General features: G+C 56.6%; 2 protein-coding genes and 1 long non-coding RNA gene across 3 annotated transcripts; 1 reads left to right on the top strand and 2 right to left on the bottom strand.

Moving 5' to 3' along the window:
• Positions 1-1,116: 1,116 nt before the first annotated feature.
• Positions 1,117-1,778, bottom strand: LOC133262699 (uncharacterized). The gene is made up of 2 exons (XR_009741389.1): positions 1,694-1,778; positions 1,117-1,470 (listed from the first exon to the last, which is right to left on the bottom strand). It is a non-coding gene; the product is annotated as an uncharacterized LOC133262699 (long non-coding RNA).
• Positions 1,779-2,230: 452 nt separating this feature from the next.
• On the bottom strand, positions 2,231-8,157 carry LOC133262649 (BPI fold-containing family B member 4-like). Its single transcript, XM_061442037.1, has 15 exons — positions 7,759-8,157; positions 7,089-7,200; positions 6,759-6,830; positions 6,197-6,632; positions 5,794-5,898; positions 5,600-5,722; positions 5,158-5,221; positions 4,563-4,623; positions 4,130-4,209; positions 3,448-3,633; positions 3,252-3,305; positions 3,006-3,176; positions 2,573-2,640; positions 2,396-2,438; positions 2,231-2,236 (listed from the first exon to the last, which is right to left on the bottom strand). The coding sequence occupies exons 1-15, from the start codon at positions 7,834-7,836 to the stop codon at positions 2,231-2,233; spliced, it is 1,659 nt and encodes a 552-aa protein (XP_061298021.1). The 5' UTR covers positions 7,837-8,157.
• A 6,067-nt stretch (positions 8,158-14,224) lies between these two features.
• Positions 14,225-19,785, top strand: BPIFB2 (BPI fold containing family B member 2). Its single transcript, XM_061442039.1, has 16 exons — positions 14,225-14,761; positions 15,326-15,442; positions 15,685-15,784; positions 16,103-16,207; positions 16,366-16,503; positions 16,911-16,956; positions 17,158-17,218; positions 17,371-17,462; positions 17,559-17,735; positions 17,922-17,963; positions 18,043-18,207; positions 18,377-18,444; positions 18,867-18,912; positions 19,197-19,260; positions 19,359-19,435; positions 19,717-19,785. Exons 1-16 carry the CDS (start codon positions 14,740-14,742, stop codon positions 19,783-19,785), a joined length of 1,389 nt encoding a protein of 462 aa, XP_061298023.1. The 5' UTR covers positions 14,225-14,739.
• Positions 19,786-20,022: the final 237 nt, after the last annotated feature.

Consider the following 20,022-nt stretch of genomic DNA (forward strand, 5'->3'; position numbering starts at 1 on the left):
AGGAGAAGCCTGAGACCCTGCGAGCTGCATGGCCCCAAGATCCGTGATGGATCCTGCTTCTTCCAGACAAATCCCTGCTGACACCCGCGCGCAGGGTGACCAGCACCCACAAACGGGGTGTCCAGCACCCACAAACGGGGTGTCCAGCACCCACAAACGGGGTGTCCAGCACCCACAAACGGGGTGTCTCACACACACCACTGTATCGGGGCAATGTTAAGTTCCCAGAGAGAGCCTGGAGATCCTTTAGCAAAGCACGAGGGGATTTTAGTCTCCTTTAGTGCTCACCCCAGCAGCGGCTCCCGGGAATCATCCCGCCCGTCCCCAGCAGAGGAAGTTTCCACAGCCCCAGGGTGGTGAACACGCTGCTCTGCGCCAGCTCCAGGCCCTGAGGGTGTTTCTGCCCTGCTGTCCTCGACACTTAATACCTTTGTGAGACACCAGGTGCGGCAATCAGCCTGGTGTAGGTGATAACAAGGTGATAATGAGCTCCTAAACGAGCAGCAGATGAGGGGGTGTGAGCTCAGTTTTCCTGGCCTGGCTCCGTGCAGAGCCTTGCACAACCAGCTCCATGTGGGACGTGCTGCAAACGAGCCCTTGGCAGGAGCTGCTGCCCCTGCAGCGGCTGCAACACGGGCTCCAAGCGGGCGATGTCAGCCGGCCCCTTGCTAACCCCGCACTGTCAGCGCGCTGCCAGCACCCCTGCGCACCCGCAGCACCCAGCCGGGGGGGTCCCCGCAGCACCCAGCCGGGGGGGGACCCGCAGCACCCAGCCGGGGTGGGACCCGCAGCACCCAGCCGGGCCGGGACCCGCAGCACCCATCCGGGGGGGACCCGCCGCACCCAGCCGGGGTGGGACCCGCAGCACCCAGCCGGGCAGGGACCCGCAGCACCCAGCCGGGCCGGGACCCGCAGCACCCCCGCGCGCCAGAGCCCAGCTCCCGAGGGTGCGAGCTGCTGCTCCACACCTTGCGCCGCAGCCTGAGCCCCGCAACCACCCTCGGCGTGGTGCCGGCTCCTGGCTCCGGGCACAGCCGCCTCCTCCAGCTGCGCTGCCGGCCCGGTGGCACAGGGCACAGTGAGACGGGGTGGGAATAAACCCTCAGAGAGAGAAACACTGAGGCAGAGGAAGGCTTTATTGGAAGAGCAGTAGGAGAGCAGCCTTCAGAGCCAAGGCAGAGCTCTGCTTCCCCACCAGGGGTGTTATAAGTGGCCGCAGACCCCCCCAGCATCCACCAGCAGAGCAGTTTTCCCTACCCTGACGCCAGGCTATGCCAGGACCCACTGACTGGAGCTGGCTGCACATCGCTCTTGGGCCGCAGCAGCGACCCAGGGCAGCGCTCAAGGGAACATGGAGGCAAGCAGGGGGCTGGAGCTCATGGGGTGCTGTCGGTCTTGGAAGGGGAGCAGGGACAAGGGTCCGCTGGGGCAGGAATCGTCCAGACGGGTCTGGTCGGCAGAGCTGTCTGCCTGCAAGAAGCAGCACAAACCCCTCAGTTCTCGCACTCACATTTCCCAGCTTTCCCCCGTTCCCCAGGTGAGGTTTTCCTGTGGGACCTCCTGGAACGCGGGAGCAGCCCATGGGAAGCGGGGCTGGCCGGGGCGTGTGGTTTGGGCTCGGCAGGTCCCTGCCCCGGGTGGGCGCATCCCCAGCTCCCCGGGCAGGCAGCGCTGTGGGATGCGGGATCCTTACGTCGGTGATGTCAACCTTGGCGTTCCTGAGGCTGATGTTGGGAACTTTGGGCAGAGGGACCGACACACTCAATGCATCTGCAGAAGCAAGTGGAAGCACCTCATCATGGGGGGGGACACCCCAAAGGTGGCAGAGAGGGGAGGGAGAGAGCCCCAGATCCAGCCGAGTCTGAGACAACGGGGAGCTGGACGTGGCCATACCAGTGACAGCAGGTAAATACGCAGCTGTGAGGACTCTCTGGAGCCATCCTGCAAGGGGGGAGACCTGCAAAGGAAGAAATGTCAGTATCAGGAGAAGAGCAATGGTTGTTGGGGTGAAACCAGCCACATCTGGCTTACCAATCCCGGTCTGTCCCTGCAGGATGCTCTGAGCTGTGAAATCAAATGCTGGGAAGCTTCTGTCAGTGAAGCTCTTCCAGGACTGAGGGTGGGGGTTACAGAGGGATGTGCTTTTGGGGTAATTTCTTCTTGATTATTCCTCCCCCCCCTTCCCAGGACCCCCAGTGTGCAGTCAACAAGCAAGCACATACACCCAGTGTCACTGCTGTAGGGTACATGGGATGGACAGGATAGGCAGCAGCTGGCCTCTGCCATGAAGGAATATGAAGACTGAGGAACTGACATATTGGTTCTCCCTCCCTACACAGCCCATGGCCATTGAGTGCTTGTGGCCCTGCCTCCATCCAAAGCACCGTGCACTTACACTGAGAGGGTCGAGCCTCAGGGGTGTCCGTGTCAGGCTGATGCTACAAAAGACAGAAGCAAGGCAGAGTCGGGGTGCATCGGGGCCGCACTCCTTCACATCTCTACGTCTCCATCACCCTCCCAACCACTGGCACCTCCCACCAGGCTCTGCAGAGTCCCCAGAGCTCGGCTCTACCTGTCCAGCGCCAGGGAGGTTTGGAGCTTGCCGTCGGAGACTGATGGGGTGATGCTCAGAACGATGTCCTGAGATTGGAACAGTGGAAGAAATGAGGTTATCACCTGCGCAGCTCCAGCAATGAAAACTCACAGTGTGTGTGAATAACCCATCCTGAGCAAAAATACCTGCCCAGGCCTAGAAATCACATTTTTTGGTGGATGGCATCGTGCATCTGTCCCCAGCGTTCACCCTTCCTGTCTCAATTTTGTATTATGCCTTAAACACTTCACTTGCGCTCAGTTCTGAGCAGTTCTAAAGCACTGGGCACCACCGTTTGCAAGATGAGGTGAATTCAAATGCACAAGGGCAGGACAAGCCCAGGGGACGCCAGAGAAGAGCCAGTGTCAGCCCTTGCCCTGACCCAGAACAATCAGCCCCGGGAGCCACTCACCGCATCCAGGGAGAAGAGCAGCTTCTGGGCAGACTGCAGGGCAGGGCTGAGGACGTCGATGGAGGCTCTGAGGGTGGCGGTGGCTTTCCCATCCCTCACGGCCACCACTGGCTCGTTGGCCACCCGCACGCGCAGCTCCAGTGGCAGGGAGCCGGGGAGGACCTTGGCGAGCTGCAAGGGGCAGGGGGGTCAGGGCAGGGGTCTGTGCACGGGGGGGTGGGAGGGGGGTGGAAGGAGGCTACTGACCTGGGGGATGAGCGGGAGAAGGGCGGACGTGGACAGCGAGATGCTATTGGGCACCTGCAGGAACAGCACCGATGACCAGGAGGGTCGTGCAAAGGGCTGGACCACGCAAAGACAAGCACCCATGGCGAGCACCCCTGGGACACCCCAGGCTGACCAGGACCCTGACCCAGCCCCAGAGAGGGGCACAGGGACCCACCATGGAGCTGGTGATGCTGCGGTTGAAGGCTCCCTGCTCCTGGGCCAGCTCCAGCAGGACACCGAGGGCACGCTGGGGCAGGCTGAGCCGAGGCGGGCGCCCGGTGACCAGCAGCAGGTTGGCAGTGAGCGGTGGTCCCTGCATGGTGGGGGCCCCCACTGCACCCTCCATGTCCCCGACAGGGAGCTGCAGGGGACAGAGCAGGGAGGGACGTTAGTGGAGCTCACAGTGGGCATCCTGCCCACCATGGACCTCGTGGAGAGGAACACGTGGGGTTAATGGACTCTTTAATACAGGTAGGGATGCTTCGAATGCTCTAGCACAGGCCACAGCTTTCCCTTTGAAACACTGCCACATCTCCTGGTCAGAGAGACACAGCCCATATTGGCCTCATATGGTCCCTATCAGTGACACATCAAACTTTAAACCCGCTTATAAATGAATGTGCTTGTGAGCAGCGACCACTGCTCCTGGGCTCTGAACTGAGCTTTCCTGGTTAACAGCTATGAGAGAGCTGTAACTGTGTGGATTCAGCAGTGTCAGCCACGCGGGCTCCTGCTGCCCTCCAGGGTTAGCAAGTAAAAGGATAAGGTGGGGAGCAAGGCAAACCAGGCACCGTGCTGAGATGAACTACGCCAGCTCACCAAGCCAGGGGGTTTGGACAGGGAAACGGGGCACTTACGTTTAGATCCAGCTGGATGGTGTCAGCACCGAGGATGGAAAAGGTGGGCAGATCTCCCAGAGCCCCCAGCGGGAGCGCGGCTGTGGGACAGAGGGAGGAAAGCTGTTAAGCTGCAAAGGGAGGGGGATGCTCCCAAATCCCGTGGTCCCAAAAGATGTCTGGACTGACGGTGGCTCCTGCTCACAGCGTTCCCAGCTGGATGGGCTGCCAGAAAGCACAGGAATGGTGCTGCTGAAAGCAACGGTTCCTGAAGTGCTTTTCTGTGGGAAAAACTGTGCTGCTGCGCTGGGGTGAAGGCAACTGAAACCGGGCTTGAGCAGGGCTGGGAGCTGAGAATGTTGTTAAATATCTGTGTTTGCCCCAGGTAAAACCAACCAAGCCCGAGCGCGGGACCCCACACAGGAGGAGAGGACAAGGAGGGGGCAGCACTTACGGGTCCTGGAGCCGAGCAGCGAGCTCACCACACTGAGCCTGGTGTTGATGATGTTGCACCCCTGAGGAGGGAAAGGAGCATCAAAACCTGTGAGGGTGGTGGGACACAGGCACAGGGTGCCCGGAGAAGCTGTGGCTGCCCCATCCCTGGCAGTGCTCAAGGCCAGGTTGGACACAGGGGCTTGGAGCAAGCTGCTCCAGTGGAAGGGGTCCCTGCCCGTGGCAGGGGTTGGAGCTGGAGGAGCTTTAAGGTCCCTCCAGCCCAAACCAGTCCATGACTCTGTGAGCCATAACAGGGTGCATGATCACAACAAGGCAGTCTGCCTCTGCTGGGGTGCACAGGGTGGCAGGAGCCTCTGCAGGGCAGGGTTTGGTGGGACCCCGTTACTGCAGCGGCCCCTCTGAGCTGGGGGCTCTGGCTCCAGAGTTTGCTCGCTGTGACCCTAAGGCGGTGCAGTACCGGTGCCCATGGTGCCCATGGGCGTGAGGACGGGCTGACCCTGTGCTGAGCCTGCAGCTGTGCAAACAGCCGCTGCCATGGCACAGCCTGGACCTGCCTGTGCCGAGCTCACATGGAGGTCGCTCTGCAGCCTTACCATCTCCCGCAGGACATCAGCGAGGAGGCGTTTCAAAGCCTGATCCAGGACAGGCACTTTGGGACTGGGAACAGCAAAATAGGAAATAAAAGGTGATGTAGATTGATGGCTGGAAGATAAAAGGACTTTGCACAAGAGGAGGTTTCACCATCTTCAGTGCCATATTCATATTCAGTGCCAAAGTCAGTTACATATTCAGAGCCAAAACATTACCAAACCCCAGCCCTCTGAATCCGGCCCAGTGCTTGGTTGCCAGCACAACCCCCAAATACCCTTTCTTTAACCCAAACTTCAGAAGAAAGCTCAGCAGTTCCCCTCTGAGAGCAGCAGCCGGGGGGGCTCAGCCCCTGAGGAGGCATCAGCCCAAAAGCCCTGCCTGCAATCCCAGCAGCACCAAGGTTTCCCATCACCACCCATGACGGTACCTGATGCTGGTGCCTACCTCACACTGACGTTTATGTCAACAGTCTGGCATTCCTGGGTGCTCTGGGGAGCCGCCCACTTGTCCTGGACCAGCGCGCCCACATCTGCTTCCACCTGCACGCAGCGCGGCAAGCCCGGGATGCTGCACGGGGAGCAGAGCGCGGCTCAGGGACACGCCGCCCACCAGAGCCCCCCGCCATGGGCGCTCCCTACCTGGAGCTGTCTATGAGCATCCGGGTGTTGAAGTCCACCTGGTGCCCGAAGCCGGGCAGCGAGCGCAGGCTTATTCTGGGCAGGGTGTTGCTCACAATCCTCAGCCTGGGCGGTGGGACAGGGAGCGCGGCTGTGCAGCGATGCCCCAGCGCTGCGCCCGCTGCCAGAGCCACGACCGGGCATCCTCCCCCCCCGCCAGGGCCAGTGGGGACCCCACCAGCCTGGAGCAGCTGGATGGCACCTACAGGAACTCCCAGCAGCTGAACCCTCCCTTATGGACCTGCCCCAGGAGGGGAGTGGGGGCCCCACGTGTTAGGCAGCAGGCTCCAGAGCCTCCTTTCCCCAGCGTGGTCCAGACACCGGGAGGGCTGCGCAGGGACACCCGTCCCCCACTCTCACTCACCCTGCGAGGTCACCGTTTCCACCGAGATCACCGTTCCCACCAAGAAGATTGCCAACGAGACCATTTTTGCCAAGGAGACCACCTTCGCCAAGGAGAATATTAAGGACAGCATCAAGGAGACCATCAACAAGACCGTCTTTGCCAAGGAGACCATCAACAACACCATCTTTGCCAAGGAGACCTCCAAGGACACCATCTTTATCAAGGAGACCTCCAAGGACTCCATCTCCTCCAAGGACACCCCCAAGGAGACCATCTCCTCCGAGGAGACCATCTTGTCCAAGGACACCCCCAAGGAGACCTTCTCCTCCGAGGAGACCATCTTGTCCAAGGACACCACCAAGGAGACCTTCTCCTCCAAGGAGACCATCTTGTCCAAGGACACCGCCAAGGAGACCTTCTCCTCCAAGGAGACCATCTCCTCCAAGGAGACCATCTTGCCCAAGGACACCACCGAGGAGGCCACCTCCTCCAAGGAGACCATTTCCTCCAAGGAGGCCACCAACAGCACCATCTTTTCCAAGGACTTTGCCAAGAGGACCATCTTTTCCAAGGAGACCACCGAGCAGGTTGCCACCAAGGAGACCACCTTTAAGTTTCCGGAGGTCGCGTTTGGCCAGAGAATCTTTAATATCTGAAAAACAAAGGATGGGAGGTCACGGGCTCAACACAAGCATCTGTGTCAGCCTGGCTGGTCCTTTCCTCTCCATTGTCCTGCAATAGGGCTGGTGGCCACTGTAAAGTACCTCAAGTGCCATCTCCAAAGGGCTTTATAAAGGCAAATTACCAGCATTACCTCTACTGCTGCACAAGTCTGGAGCAGCCTCTGATTTACTGAGCGTGGTCAAAAGATAGGAAGGGCAGGACTGGCCTCTCTTTTCCGTACACTTACCATCTACATCCATCTGGGGACCCAAGGGCATGATTCTAAATCCTTGCGAAGGGGACAGCAGGCTGCAGAGGAGGAAGACAGCCCAGAACGGAGCCATCTTCGGTCCTGGTAACTGGGAAGTGATCGATGTCAGTGCAGTGCTGGGGCACTGAGCACAGGCCATGGAGGGGGAAGAGGATTGTAGGAAAGAGAAAATCAGTTATAAAGTTCCAGCGTTGTTGACATTTCGGAGGGAGCTCCAACTTGGAGTAGCTTTTTATTTATAAAGAATCATAATGAACATCCCCATATCTATTTAAATGCAGATAGCACATAAGGGAAAGCAAGTGTGAGAGGTCTAATTCACTCTGGCTAAAAGCCTATCTCAGATAATAGAGTTATACCAAAAATCATTGAAATGAATATTTCTTATGAAGACCATGAAATCCCTTTTACTCTTCAAGGACGCAAATACCAAGAACATGCATGTCTGTTCTTGGGAAAAGCACAGTGAAAAGCCGACACACGCTTTCCTTGTTGGAGGGGAATTTAGGCAGGCAGCAGGCAGGAATGACAATATCTGTTGAAAAGGCAACGCTCCCAAGTGAACGTGAAGGGTTCTTTGGGAAGCATTCAGGTTTGCAGAGCAGAAGCTAAGAGCATGATTTTGGAGGAACAAGCTCACCCTTACCTGACCAAGCTCAAGAGTGTGAAGCTCTCCAGCCGATGTCCCTGTCTTCTGAGAAGGACCCACACCAGGGATCTTCATATATAGAGCTTTCCATCAGGCAAGTGATGTCACTGAGGACATCCAGGGCAATTGGTGGGGAGCAAAACAAACAAGATATGGTTTCTGGTGATTTCCACTGCAAATATTTCCTTAGAGATGTTAGGAGTCAAGTAAATCATTGAGCAATGACCTGGAGGTGCAGAGCAGACTCAGCCAGCTCACCCCTGCCGGGTTTGGTACATCCTCCCTTTGGGCTTGCTGCTGTCAAGACGTGGACATGGCTGAAGGGTGGGGCCCTGGTAAAATGATTGGTTTTAAATAAAATTGAGGTTTTGACTGAAAAATGAGTCCGAAGGAGAGGTGGCCTCCCTGCCACACCACCCCATGCAGCAGTGTGCTGCAGCTCCGGGGTCTTCTGCCTCCACATCACAGCTCTGTCCAGGCCCCTGCCACTCAGATCTGTGGCCAGGGTTTTTCCAGTTGTGTCCCAGCTGATCCATCACAGCTCATTTACTGCAGGCTCACTTCCTAAATACCACCCGCTCACACAGAGCTGTGGAGCTGCTGCCCCGAGCTGCACCAGAGCAGCAGCTCTGCGACAGGACACAGAAAACCCTCTTCTGAGGACCACAAGCATAGGCCCCATGTGTGGATCACATCCCGATGTGCAGGGTCAATGAAAGCCGTCCAGGGTGAAGGGGTGATGCATCAAGGGGACAGCGTGAACTCTTCACTCCCCTGATGTGCCCCTGAGGACAGGGGTGGGAGGGCTGCTCCCCAGCACTGGCAAATAATAGTCCAGAAAATGCTTGCTCGGAGTTAATATGTTCTGCAAACTTGGGAATCCGCATTTCCAGCAGATTAGCCAGCTTTGGTCACACACTGATTCCAGCTTTAAAGAACATCTCAGCTGAAGGCCAAGGAAGGGATGGCAAAGATGCCAAAGTAAAGGAGTTGTCACTCTCCTTGCAACCTGATCAGCCAGACACCGCAGGAGCACAAAGCCTTGCTGTCATGGCTAGATCATGACATTTGATAAGGTGGAAGTGGGTGTTAACAAGCTGGTATTATGTTATCATCCTTCCTGTATCAATTTATACTTTGGGCAGTCACTATAGAAACCTGAATTACCATAAAGACAGACCTAATAATGGTCAGCACACAGCAAAGGGGCATCTTGGCATGGTGGAGAATAGCTTCTGGGCAGTGACCTTTCAGGCACGACAATAACTTGGCCTCTCACCAGCTCTTGCTGAATGCAGAGGTCTCTGACAACAAAATATTATGGATAAACTGAAGCCGATTCCCATAAAGAGAATGACATCGTTGATGTCCAGGTCCTGATGACATTGAGATGTCCACGTCTCGCTAAAGCGACTTTCAAAGCCCCAGGAACACGAAGCCAAATCGCTGTGTGAGAACGGAAACACAGAGTAAAACCAGAACGGACTTGGTCAAAGGGAGAAGAATAGGACTGACGTGAACAGACACTGCTTTGGTGCTCACATCACCCGGGACCTGAGGGGTAAGGGCAGGCAGCAAGAGGGACATACATACCCTGAGAAGTGATGGAGGCCTTGACATGAGCAAGAGGGCAGCAGGCTCTGGCCAGGCAGAGGGAAATGTATGAACCCTGGCTGAGAAAGGAGCCTGCTCTGCTCTGCTGTTGATGGCATCATCCAGACGTGGCCCTTCTGCCCAAGGGAACCACCCCTTCGGGGACCCCTGAGCCAGGGCAGCCACAGTTTGCTCTTTCCTGCCTCTGGGACCATTAAGTGGGGGGAATGGTGCATTTCCCACTGCTGGGAGAGCTCCAGGGACTGTGCTGGTGCCTGCACACATCCCGCACCTCCACCAGCACCCGCGGGCATCAACCACCAGTCATTGCCAGCGCGGCTTCCCAGCCTGGGTAAGTGAAAAATCAACTCAGTGCCCCCGGAGGTTTCCAGGCTGGGGTTCTCCTGGGCACGCTGAGCACAGATTTTGATTCATGGTGTGCTGCTCTCACGGGAGCTCGGGCTCAAACTGTTCCATTGGTGACCAGCAAGAGCAGGCACAACCGGGGAAATGGCTTTGGAAAGCTGCTTGGCTTTGGCAGTGTTTGCAGTGGAATGAGGAGGGAAGGCTCCCCAGGCACCGGTCCTCGCGGGGAGCTGGCTTTATGGCCGCTTCCCTCGCTGCTTAGCAGTCCCGATGAGGACAGTCCCTTACACGCGCTGCGGAGCAGGAGCCTGCTGGGGCTGGCACACACAGGAAAACAAAGGGAGCGCTCAGAGCCTGCCTCATGCAGAGACCTTCCTGGGGACAGCCTCTTAGAAACAGTGATCTTCCCAAAGCTGCCCTCAATTCCTCACCAGCTCCTGCCACCGGGAGAAAACGTTCCAATCCTGCTGGCTCCATGAGATCAGGGTCGAAGCTGTTTATTGACCTCCTAATGACAGGTAATAATGCAGCAGTCAGGGAACTGTACGCCTGGGATCCATATCTGTGCTGCAGCTGATAAACCACGGTGCTGGGCTCCTCTGAGAGACAGAAACACACATGGAGATGTCTAAACACTCGGCTCTAAATCATGTGGAGAAGCACTAATCCCTTACAGGGCTGCAGACACGCTCTCACCTCTGACAGCACGGGAGCAGGGGGGTCCCTTCCTGCACCCCTCTCCTGGGGGGTGATGGGGTCTTTTTATTTCAGCTTGTGGAGTCGAACTATTGAGAAGTGAAGGAAAGAGGAAGCATCACCCTGGGCAGCCCAGCACCCTCCCTGCTCCCTCTGCAGCCATTGCTGCGGGTCTTGCAGGTTGAATAAACCTGCCTGGAGCTGAGCAAAGAACAAGGCCAGACCCCCCCAGCTGTCTGACTGAACCAGACCAACGCTGTGACATGTGGTAGGAGGCTGCAGGTCTGCCCTTCGACAAGCCTCCAGGAACAAGCGTGCTCAGCATCACAACCAGCTCTGCCCGAGCATCGCATCCCTCACCGCAGGCTGGGATGAGGAGGCTTTAGGCAGTGACAGTGCCTTCACTGTGCTTGTTGGCTGCGTAAAACCAGGAATTGCTCAAAATGCTCCCTTTCAGCAGCCTGCAGGCTCCTCTGTGTAGCAAAACTGTGAAACCCATTAAAGCTCAGTGAGGAGGAGGAGGAGGAGGAGGAGATGATCTCCAAGAAACGAAGGGAGAAGGATCAGACTTACCAGGCCTGACAGCACTTTCTGAAGGATGCTGTCCACAATCTTGCTCCTGCCTTTGTATTGCAATCTGGGCAGAGGAAACACATCCACCGCTATGCACACAGCACTCATTATTTACTAGAGATCAAAAGGCAAGAAAGGCAAGTGCTAAACAAACCCATCTGGTGCGGGTTAGGACAAAACATGCCCAGTGTCTAATATAAGATGTTTTCCCTCTTCACAAACCTTTTCTCAAGAATGCCATCTTCTGGCTTTAAAGAGAGCTAAAGGTTTCCAAGCCTAAAAGAAGCTCTGATATCCCCAGAGTGCAGCACTCAAATGAGGACTGATGCCAAAGGGAACGTTCACAGAACAGCACAGCTGGAGCTGGCCTGAATTTGTCCGTAAAACATCCTGTTTTTCTTAGTGTCAAAAAAGGAACGGTGAAAAGTGTTTGTGTTCTGCAGGAAAGCAAACCTGGAGGCTGGCAGGTTCAACAGTGCTGCCACTGCCTCTTAGGGGCTATTGATACTGACACAGCAGGGATGCTGTCCCCTGGGAGGTTGGTTTTCACTCTGATGGGGCAGCTCCTGGAGCAGAGCCTGGGGGTGCCCGTGGGGTCCTGCCACATCCAGCCACAGGCTTGCAGCCAGGGCAATGCCCATGATTCCTCCTGCAGAGCGGCTCAGAGCAAAGCCCAAAGCGGGACAATCCCCTGGAGTTCATCCCAGCAGCGTTCCCTGCAGGCAGCGGCTTCCTTCTCCCACCTCACCTTCTCCCAGCGATGCTCCTTTGGAGCATGAGGAGCTCCGAACCCAGTGAGAGCAGCAGCGATATCAGTGGGAGATGGAGACCTTTCACTCTGAGCCTGCAGAAGAACACAGGAAGAGGGCTGGGAAAACAGAGCTGGGAATAAGGAGCCCACAGCAGCCAGGTCGGGCTGCTTCCATCAGTCACTATCAGATATTGCCATCACCATCTTTAAAGTCCCCATTTAAGAGCACTGTTTAATTTAGAAACTTGCTTCTTCCCACCAAAATCACACCGCTTAATTCTGAAGAAAAATTGGGAAAAGAGTGTTTTGGGTTTCCAACACCTCCTGCTTTCCCCAGGGGGAAGCTGTGGGATGGAGGCCCCAGAGAGTCAGGGGTTTCCTCAGGATGTCACTGACAAACCCAGCACCCCCAGCCTGGAGAGCAAACCCCAGCGGTGCTGCAGAGCCGATGCCGCAGCCCCGGCACACAGGAGCAGGAGCCGATGCGCTTTGTTGCCTTTAAGTTATAGTTTCTCCATGTATCTGTGGACACAGCCATGCAGAAAATCACCGGCTTTAATATCACACTTGTTAGCGGGGAGTGATTCGTTTCTGCCTCCAGGCTGACACCTCCCAACCTTCTGCTGCTCTCCTTGGGTTTCAGGCTGGCGCTGCAGCTCATCGCTCAGCCCCACACGCCTTTGATGGATTGCGTGCTCTGCTTCCTTTTGGGAGCTTCCTCTGTCATTCTCTGCAGAGCATCTCTCCCCTTCGGAGCAAAGGAGGGTGCTGGAAGGTTTGCACAAGGTTTAGCTCAAAATCTCCCTGCGCCGGAGGGCGGGGGGACTCAGTGCTCCCCATCGTACCCTATAAAACATCCTTATTAACGTGTTCCCCTTCCAGCACACAGGCACCAGCAGGACCCTTCACACGCTGTGAATGGGGATAAGCATTAGGGTCACTGCATCACACTACAGGAAAGCAAGCAGGGCTCCGTGCAAGGCCAGCAGAGCCACACTGGCCAAAACAGAGCCGGAATGCACAAACAGCTCCCTGCCTGCGCTGGGGCTGGTGGCCCCCGCGGTGTCCTCCCCTCTCCCCTCCTGTTACTCACCCCAGGACCCGGCTCTGGGAGCTCCCCCCATGGGATCCTGCAGTAATGTGTTTCTTCTTCTCTTTTCTGTATGAGACATGTCATAAGGTTTAACCTGTCGTTACCTCCCTCCAGTGAGGCACTCGCTGTCTCTGCTCAGCCCAGACAGGGAGATTTACATCTTATCTAACAGGAGTGTCAGATTTACAGATAACTCCCAGTGAGGAAAGCATCATGCCAGAAAGACGCTTTTGTGTTGGTAGCTTGATCCATCATTATGCTGTAAGTTGACATCTAATTAAGCCTCCACAGGGATCACTGGGTCCAGAGCAGCTCTTGAGGAGGAGAAAATCTGCCTCTAATCACCACGGTGCAATCTCATCCCAGCAGCTTATCCCCAGCCCCTTGCACTGCTGTAAGTGGTAAGAACACTCCACTGGTAAAGCTCTGATACTGCTTGGGAAGAGCTGCTGATGTTACCTGGGCAGGAACAAGGCAGAGCAGGGTTGAACTTCCAACTGCTGCTCTAAAGCACAGTAAAGACATCTCCCAGAGACTTTGCTAGGTTGTGTCCATGTCCCTTCCCAAGTCGCAAATCGCCTTGGGACTCACCTGCAGGTCACAGCCTTCTCAATGGTAACACATGTCCTGACTCTAAATGGGCTGCACAGGTCAGTGTGGATGAGTAAGCCCTGCTCTCTCCTGCAGGCTGCTGGATGTGCATCTTCACACTGCCTTCAGTGGGAATGCACAACGTGCCTGAAACTCCGCTTCTCCTGGTGTTCCTGTGCCATGCCAAGAGGGAAAGCAGCACAGCGCTCCGAACGTGTCAAGATGCACCTGGAACCAGCGCCCAATGACTTACTTCATCAGTGCACAAAGGACAATGGTTTCCTCCCCAAGCTCCAGGTGTTTCAACAAGCTCTGAACACCTCATCCCATTGCCAAGGGATCCGGACCAAAATGGGCAGCTCAGTCCTCTCCAAGACTGGTCATGCCTCAGAGCTGAGATCATGAGTACTGCGGGCAGGGGCGGTGTCAGAACACGGAGCACTGAGGAGAGCTGTGAGACCACGGAGGATGTGCTTACATGGCATTTGCAGGAGGTCCCTGCTCCATCCTCCAGGCCAAAACAAGGCAGGAGAACGTGATGGACCCCGAGCATGAGATGGAGCAGGACTCTGACCCCCTTCCATGACAGCTTTCCTGGCTTGTAGAGACATGATCAAAGAGGGTGAGCATCACTCACCACTTTTTCTACCACTCGTAACAAATATTGCCAGTGCCTTTGGATTGGGAATGGGTTGAGAGGAAGGAATGGCTGCACATGGGCCATCCCGGAGGTCACAGGAGACACCTCAAAAGAAGTTGATCCTCTGTCCGGTCTGAAACTCACTGAACACAACAAACACTCCTGTTGCCTTCAACACTTACCCAGGCCTGGTGGGAATGGAGGGCACCCTTGATGGATCACCACGACCTCAGTGGGACACGTGCAGGTCTCATCCCTCTGGTCTGAGCTGCCCAGCCAGGACAGACACAAACCACAGCAGCTTCTTGCTCGTGTGGACATGGTGCTGGCTGCCCTGTGAGGAAAGCACGGCCACAGGGACATCTGCTTTCTAACAATGGTTGCTTTCTTGGCACCTCCACCCAGAGCCCTTTCTGTGTGCTCCCCTGTGACAGCAGATGGAGGCACGCTGCCCCAGCACCGGCTGTGCAGTACTTCACCTTGCTCGGGCAACAGCCAAAGTAATCAAATACGCAGGGAAACAATAAAAATGATGTATAAAACAAAGCGTCCTCCCCATGTCCCGGTTTCCAGCCCTCTGCCAGCTCCTGCCCCACCAGCCTCGTGTGTGAGGGTATATAACACCAGCACGATTCCCTGGTGTGGCCACAGCACGACACAGACCGAGTCAGAAGGATGGGAAGAACGGCCAGGAAAGGTAAAGAAGCTTTTGCAAACTGCATAGCTTGATGTGGGCATTGCTTGCGCTTACCCTGGTGTGTCTCTGTAAGGTCAGCTCTCATCAAATCCACTTTCTGCAAAGGCTGATATACACACGAATGTTTTCTGCAGGCTAAGCTTTCTGAATTACTGGGGTTTTTAATATTGCACGAGCATTGCAGGCATGCTAAACAACTCCCAAAGGTTTTGCAGAGGGAGATAACACACTCACCTCTTTGTTCGATTTTACCTTCTCCATAACTTCCATTCATTCCTCAGCTCATTTCAGCTCCTCTTTATTCACCACTTTTATACAGCAGTGGGTCATTGTGAGCTCTTCAGCAGGCATGATACCGCTGCGAGCACCACTCCAGCGCACAGACTGGCAGGGGGTTTCAGGGCCGAGCCTTCTCACGGTGCTCTCAGATCCCAGGCAGCACGAGAGCCTGTGTTGTTATTGCACAAATGCTGCCAAGCTCAGGACCACAAACCTGACCCCAGCAGCGGATCCATGGCTCCGTGCTGCTCTCACCAGGCTGCTGTGGATGTTCTGCTCTTCCAGGCACCGGCATGGCGAATCTCCGCGCCCTGAGCATCCTCCTGAGCCTCCTGGTCCCCGTACACAGCACCCGGTCACCCGACTGCGGGGGCATCCTCACCCCCTTAGGACTGAGCTACTGTAAGTCCAGTCCCCTCTCAGCGGGGAGGGGAGGCAGCAGCATCGTTCAGTCCGATGATGAGACACCAAACACTGTCACCGCAAACTTCTGCCATTACTCAGCTCTCTTTCAACATCCTCTCTCTGTAGCTAGTACCAGGGGGGTTAGTAAGGGAAGGAAGCGTGTCGCCCCGTGGATTTCAGCCTGTCCATCTGCCCACAACCCCCAGAGGCTCTCATAAAATATGTGCCCTGTTTCACAGTCGCTGAAGTTTCCAAGCCACACGCTGAGACAGTCCTCAGGCAGGACCTAATGGCTCCCACCGTTCCTGACCCGCTTGTCGGCTCCACGAAGCCCAGCAGGTGAGTCCGTGGCTCTGCCTTTGCTGCCATAGCCCTGCTTCATGCTGCTGGTCAGATGAATATCGTCCCGAAAGGCATTGTGCCAGTGAGGGCAAAAATGCTCCTGGAGACCAGCTCAGCTCTTTGCCAGAGAGGTTTAGAAATGAGCTCCTGGCTCCTCCACTGGGCTCTGAGGGCAGCAGCCCCAGTGCCACCCTGCGGCACCGATTTATCCATGGGCATCCCATGGACCTTTGGGGTTTGCCCGCTATGAGAGCAGGCAGGGACTGCCCACCAGCCCGGGCTGCTCTCCTGACACCTTCCTTTCTGCTCCAGCAGGACCCAAATCAGCTCTGTCAAAGTCACTGAGCTGTCTCTGTCGCTCGTCCCCGACTCCGGGCTGCGGCTGAGCGTCGATGTGGACCTGGGCATCACACCCGCCCCGTGAGTGCTGGGGCTCATGCTCCTGTCTGGAGCAATGGGGCTACATCCAGCTCCTGACATCTGCCTGCAGGAGCGGGGGGGCTGAGGTGAGTGGGACCAGAATCAGGACCAGGATCAGCCCCTGTGCTCCAGCCTCTGCTTCTCCTCCGCTGGCACAGCTCGACCACCAAGGTGATGAGACTGTCCATCCGGGCGAACCTCCACGTGGAAATGAACCCCGAAGGGAACCTGGAGGTGGTGACCTCTGCCTGCAAACCCACCATGGAGGAGGTGCAGAGCACTGAGGAGACGGAGAGGTCGATCCTGTGGTTTTCCTTGTTATGGGATCTGGGTAACGGGGGACAAGAGGAAACTGAGGCATGAGAGTTTCTAGGCAGGAAGGTGACTTTGACTGAGAGCTGCTCACAAAGGTTAGAACAAAAGCTTTGTTCTGCTTCCAGGGTTGGTTTTCCCCATTTCAAGAGAGTTCCATTCTCTCGTAAGGGATCTTTAGAGCAGAGCAGCAGCCACATTTGTAACACAAGTCCAACAGCAGTTCTTCAGTGTTTTAGGATTCTGAACTGTATTTGCAGCTTAACTAGATAAGAAAGTAGTGGTAATAACACCTCTGGTTGCCTTTTGGTCCAGATAAAAGACTCACCTGCCCTTGACTCACCTGAGCTGGGGCTCACCTAACTTCTTCCATTCTGTTGTTTTCATCCAGCAAGTCCTCCAGTTCAGAGCTGGACAAGGAGATTAACGTCGATAAGGTAAGAGAAGGCTGTGAGGCAGGAGAAGACAAAGTTGTGCAGGTCTGTAGGAACGAGAGCACTTTCAGTCAGGCCAGTGCACTGCCCCATGCTCCTGAATGCTTCCATCCCCGTCTCCAGGCTGCCAGCTGATGGGGACACCCCGTGCCAGCAGACTCCTGTGTTCATCTACCAGTTCTCTTCTTGTTCTTTATGCCACAGGTTTGCCTGGAAGTCTCCAAACTGCTGCTTTCCCCGAATGAAGAGCTGATCTCTCTGACAGGTGAGCGTTTGAGCGTTGGGCTTTCACTCTTGATACGGACTAAAGGCTTTGGGGGTCATTCTGGAGCAGCTCACAAGATGGAGCAGGCCCATGAAGGCACTTCCCACCACCTTCGCCTCCTCTTCCTGAGCATCCCTCTGCTCGGTTTGCAGCTCAGTTCCCCTTCACACCAAGCTGCCAGCTCCAGTACCTGCCCCTGGCTGCACCCATGTTCTCCGAGCAGGGAATCACCATATCCCTGCAGGTAAACCCTCACTTCCCAGCACTCACAGCCCAGCTCCCAGGGCTACGTGCCCTGAGACACCTCAGACTCCTTTTCTCCTTGCCCATGTCCCTGCAGACGACTTTCCAGGTGGCAGGAATGGCGATCCCGCTGCCAGTCAGCCCCGTGCCCTTCAACATGCCCGAGCTGGCCAGCTCCAGCCCCGCTCACCTCACCCTGGCTTTCTCTGAGCACTTCTTCACCAGCCTCTTCTTTGCCCTGGAGATGGCGGGGGCCTTCAACATGACCATCCTGGTGAGTAGAGCAGAGAGCAGGGAGCAGCAGGCACACATGGGAGGGACAGCCCTGGCCCAGGAACGGGCTGGGGGAGCCGTGCACCCTGCAAAGAAACGGGAACCACTCTGAGCACCCACGGGAGCTGGGCAGTGCTGGCTGCGAGCCCTGAGGCTCGGTCAGCCACAGGCTGTGTTTGCCTTGCAGAGCCCGCTGACCACCGCCACCCTGGCACCCAAGATCGCCCAGGTTGGTTGCGGTCGCACCGAGAGGCACGGCCCCGGCTCGGGCAGTGCCCCCGGGCACCGGTAACCCCCCTGCCCCGCAGATGGGCTCCCTGTTCCCGGAGGACCGGCCGGTGGTGCTGCAAGCCGTGTTCAGGAGCTCCACGCGGGTGGTGCTGGAGGAGGGCAAGGCAGCCCTGAAGCTCTTCCTCACCGTCCACGTCGGGGCAGGATCGCCGGCATTCCAGAGCTTCCTGAGCGTGAACGTGGTGAGCGTGCCCTGCGAGCCACAGCTGCGCTTGCCTCCGATGCAGGGAGCAGGGTGCGAGGAGCTCATCGCAGGCGGCAGCGCACGATGGGCTCAGCGCAGCCCAGTGCCCAAAGCTGAAGCAGGAGCGTTGGATCCCTCTGATCCTTGCCTCTCTTTTTCCCATGCAGGATATGTCTGCAGGACTCCTCCTCAGCGTCACCAACACGAGGATGATAATCTCTGCACCGGTGATAGAGTAATGAACCCTGCTATGCTCCGAGTGCTTGAAGGGGATGTGTCCCACTCATAAAGGGAAAGGAGAGGCAAAATGATCCAGGGAACTTCTTAGCTTACATGGTTTGGGCACTGCAGAGGTAGCTCTGTCCTGAGGGGACCAGTGAGACTTCAGTTTCACTGTGATTAAAGTGCAGCATCCTGCATCCCAGCCCGCTCACCCCAGCCCATGGCACATCAGCAGCACCCCAGAAGGCTGCTCAGGCTGAATCCTTGGGGACAAAACCTCCCTAGACCCTCACTGCCGTGCCCAGGGGAAGTCAGGCTCCAGCCGCCTGCTCAGGCACTACCCAGGCACCGAGCCCCTGGCCCTGCCCTCACCCATGGTCCCTGGGGGAAGTCGTTGCTCACTACAAGCATCTCCTGCTCCACTCTGTTTTCCAGGAACGTTGAGCTCAGCCTGGCTGCCTCCGACGTGGGCCCCGTGCCGGTAGGTGCCCTGCACCCCCCAAGTGACTGAGCTCAGCCACAGCCCCTCCTTGCCCTGTGCTGCACCCACTTAGTGAATGCACCTTAGCATCGTCTTCTAACAGCCTGGTCCTGCACCTCCCAGCTTAGGCGGTCCTAAACCGTCCTGAGCAGTGGTTATCAGCAGGGGAACGCTGACTTTGGTGCTGGCCTCACCTGTGAGCACCAGGACCCCCCCTCCGCTGGTCCTGGCCCCCCTCCTGCTTTAGCCACTCTGTGAGCTGACCATGGACTTCCCTTTGGCAGGATGCCTTACTGGAGGAGCTCTTCTTGCCCACGATCCGTACGGAGGTACCAGCTCAGATCAATGGTGAGGAGCCAGGAGTCCTGTGTGGTGCTGCCCCATGGGATGCGCAACCAGGACGAAGGCAGCACCCAGCTGGCTCCTTTCCCTCTGTTTTTTCCTAGTGGTCCTGAGCGAAGGCTTGGTCCTGCCCCACATCTCCAGCTTCACCTACACCGACATCAACGTCGTGATTCACAAGGTAAGAAATAAGACCTTTAAAGTGCTCCTGCTGTGTCTGATTTAAGGGGAGCCTGGGAGCAACGCTCACCTCCTGGTGCCAGAATAAATCAGAGCCCGCTCCTCCAGCCCTGCTCACCCACAGAACCAAGCCTCCTCACCTCACACAGGCAGAGCTCCTCTCCAGCCCCCCGACAGCAGCAGGGGCTGTGCTGGAGGGGCTGCTGGCCCATGGGGAGCCCTGAGCAGGCTCTTGAGAGCCACCCCAGCACCTTGCTCAGCCCCCGTTCTCCCCTCGCCTAGGACTACGTCTTGGTGCCCTGCAACCTGCAGCTCCAGGCGAGGACTGGAACACAGACCACTGTGGGCTGACATCTGAAGCAAAACGGGGGCCGAGCTGTGGACTCCTGCATCACACTTACTTTGTGTTTTGGCGCTGCTTGAAATGCTGAGAATCTCCTTCCTCGCCTTACTAGAACAGCACTTTTTCGTCTCTAGGACGATAACAGCATTGCACTAGCACCTTTTCCTTCCAGTCCCGCTCTTGGTGTGACAGTTGCACAAAGAGGATGGATTATAATTGTGTTCCATGCTTTAATTAAACATTTC

This window comes from Pezoporus flaviventris, unplaced genomic scaffold (genome assembly GCF_033815535.1).
Source record: "Pezoporus flaviventris isolate CSIRO_AGI_PZ_B2104156 unplaced genomic scaffold, CSIRO_AGI_Pfla_v1 ptg000213l, whole genome shotgun sequence".
Lineage (NCBI taxonomy): Eukaryota > Metazoa > Chordata > Aves > Psittaciformes > Psittacidae > Pezoporus > Pezoporus flaviventris.

Coding starts and splice junctions, on each gene's coding strand:
- LOC133262649 (XM_061442037.1), bottom strand. CDS start 7,836: ATGAAGATCCCTGGTGTGGGTCCTTCTCAGAAGACAGGGACATCGGCT. Junction 6,831..7,088: donor TCCCCAGATGGATGTAGATG/GTAAGTGTACGG, acceptor TTTGTTTTTCAG/ATATTAAAGATTCTCTGGCC. Junction 3,306..3,447: donor GCAGCATCACCAGCTCCATG/GTGGGTCCCTGT, acceptor CTGTTCCTGCAG/GTGCCCAATAGCATCTCGCT.
- BPIFB2 (XM_061442039.1), top strand. CDS start 14,740: ATGGGAAGAACGGCCAGGAAAG. Junction 15,443..15,684: donor CCCCTTAGGACTGAGCTACT/GTAAGTCCAGTC, acceptor CCTGTTTCACAG/TCGCTGAAGTTTCCAAGCCA. Junction 17,964..18,042: donor TGGCACCCAAGATCGCCCAG/GTTGGTTGCGGT, acceptor CCTGCCCCGCAG/ATGGGCTCCCTGTTCCCGGA.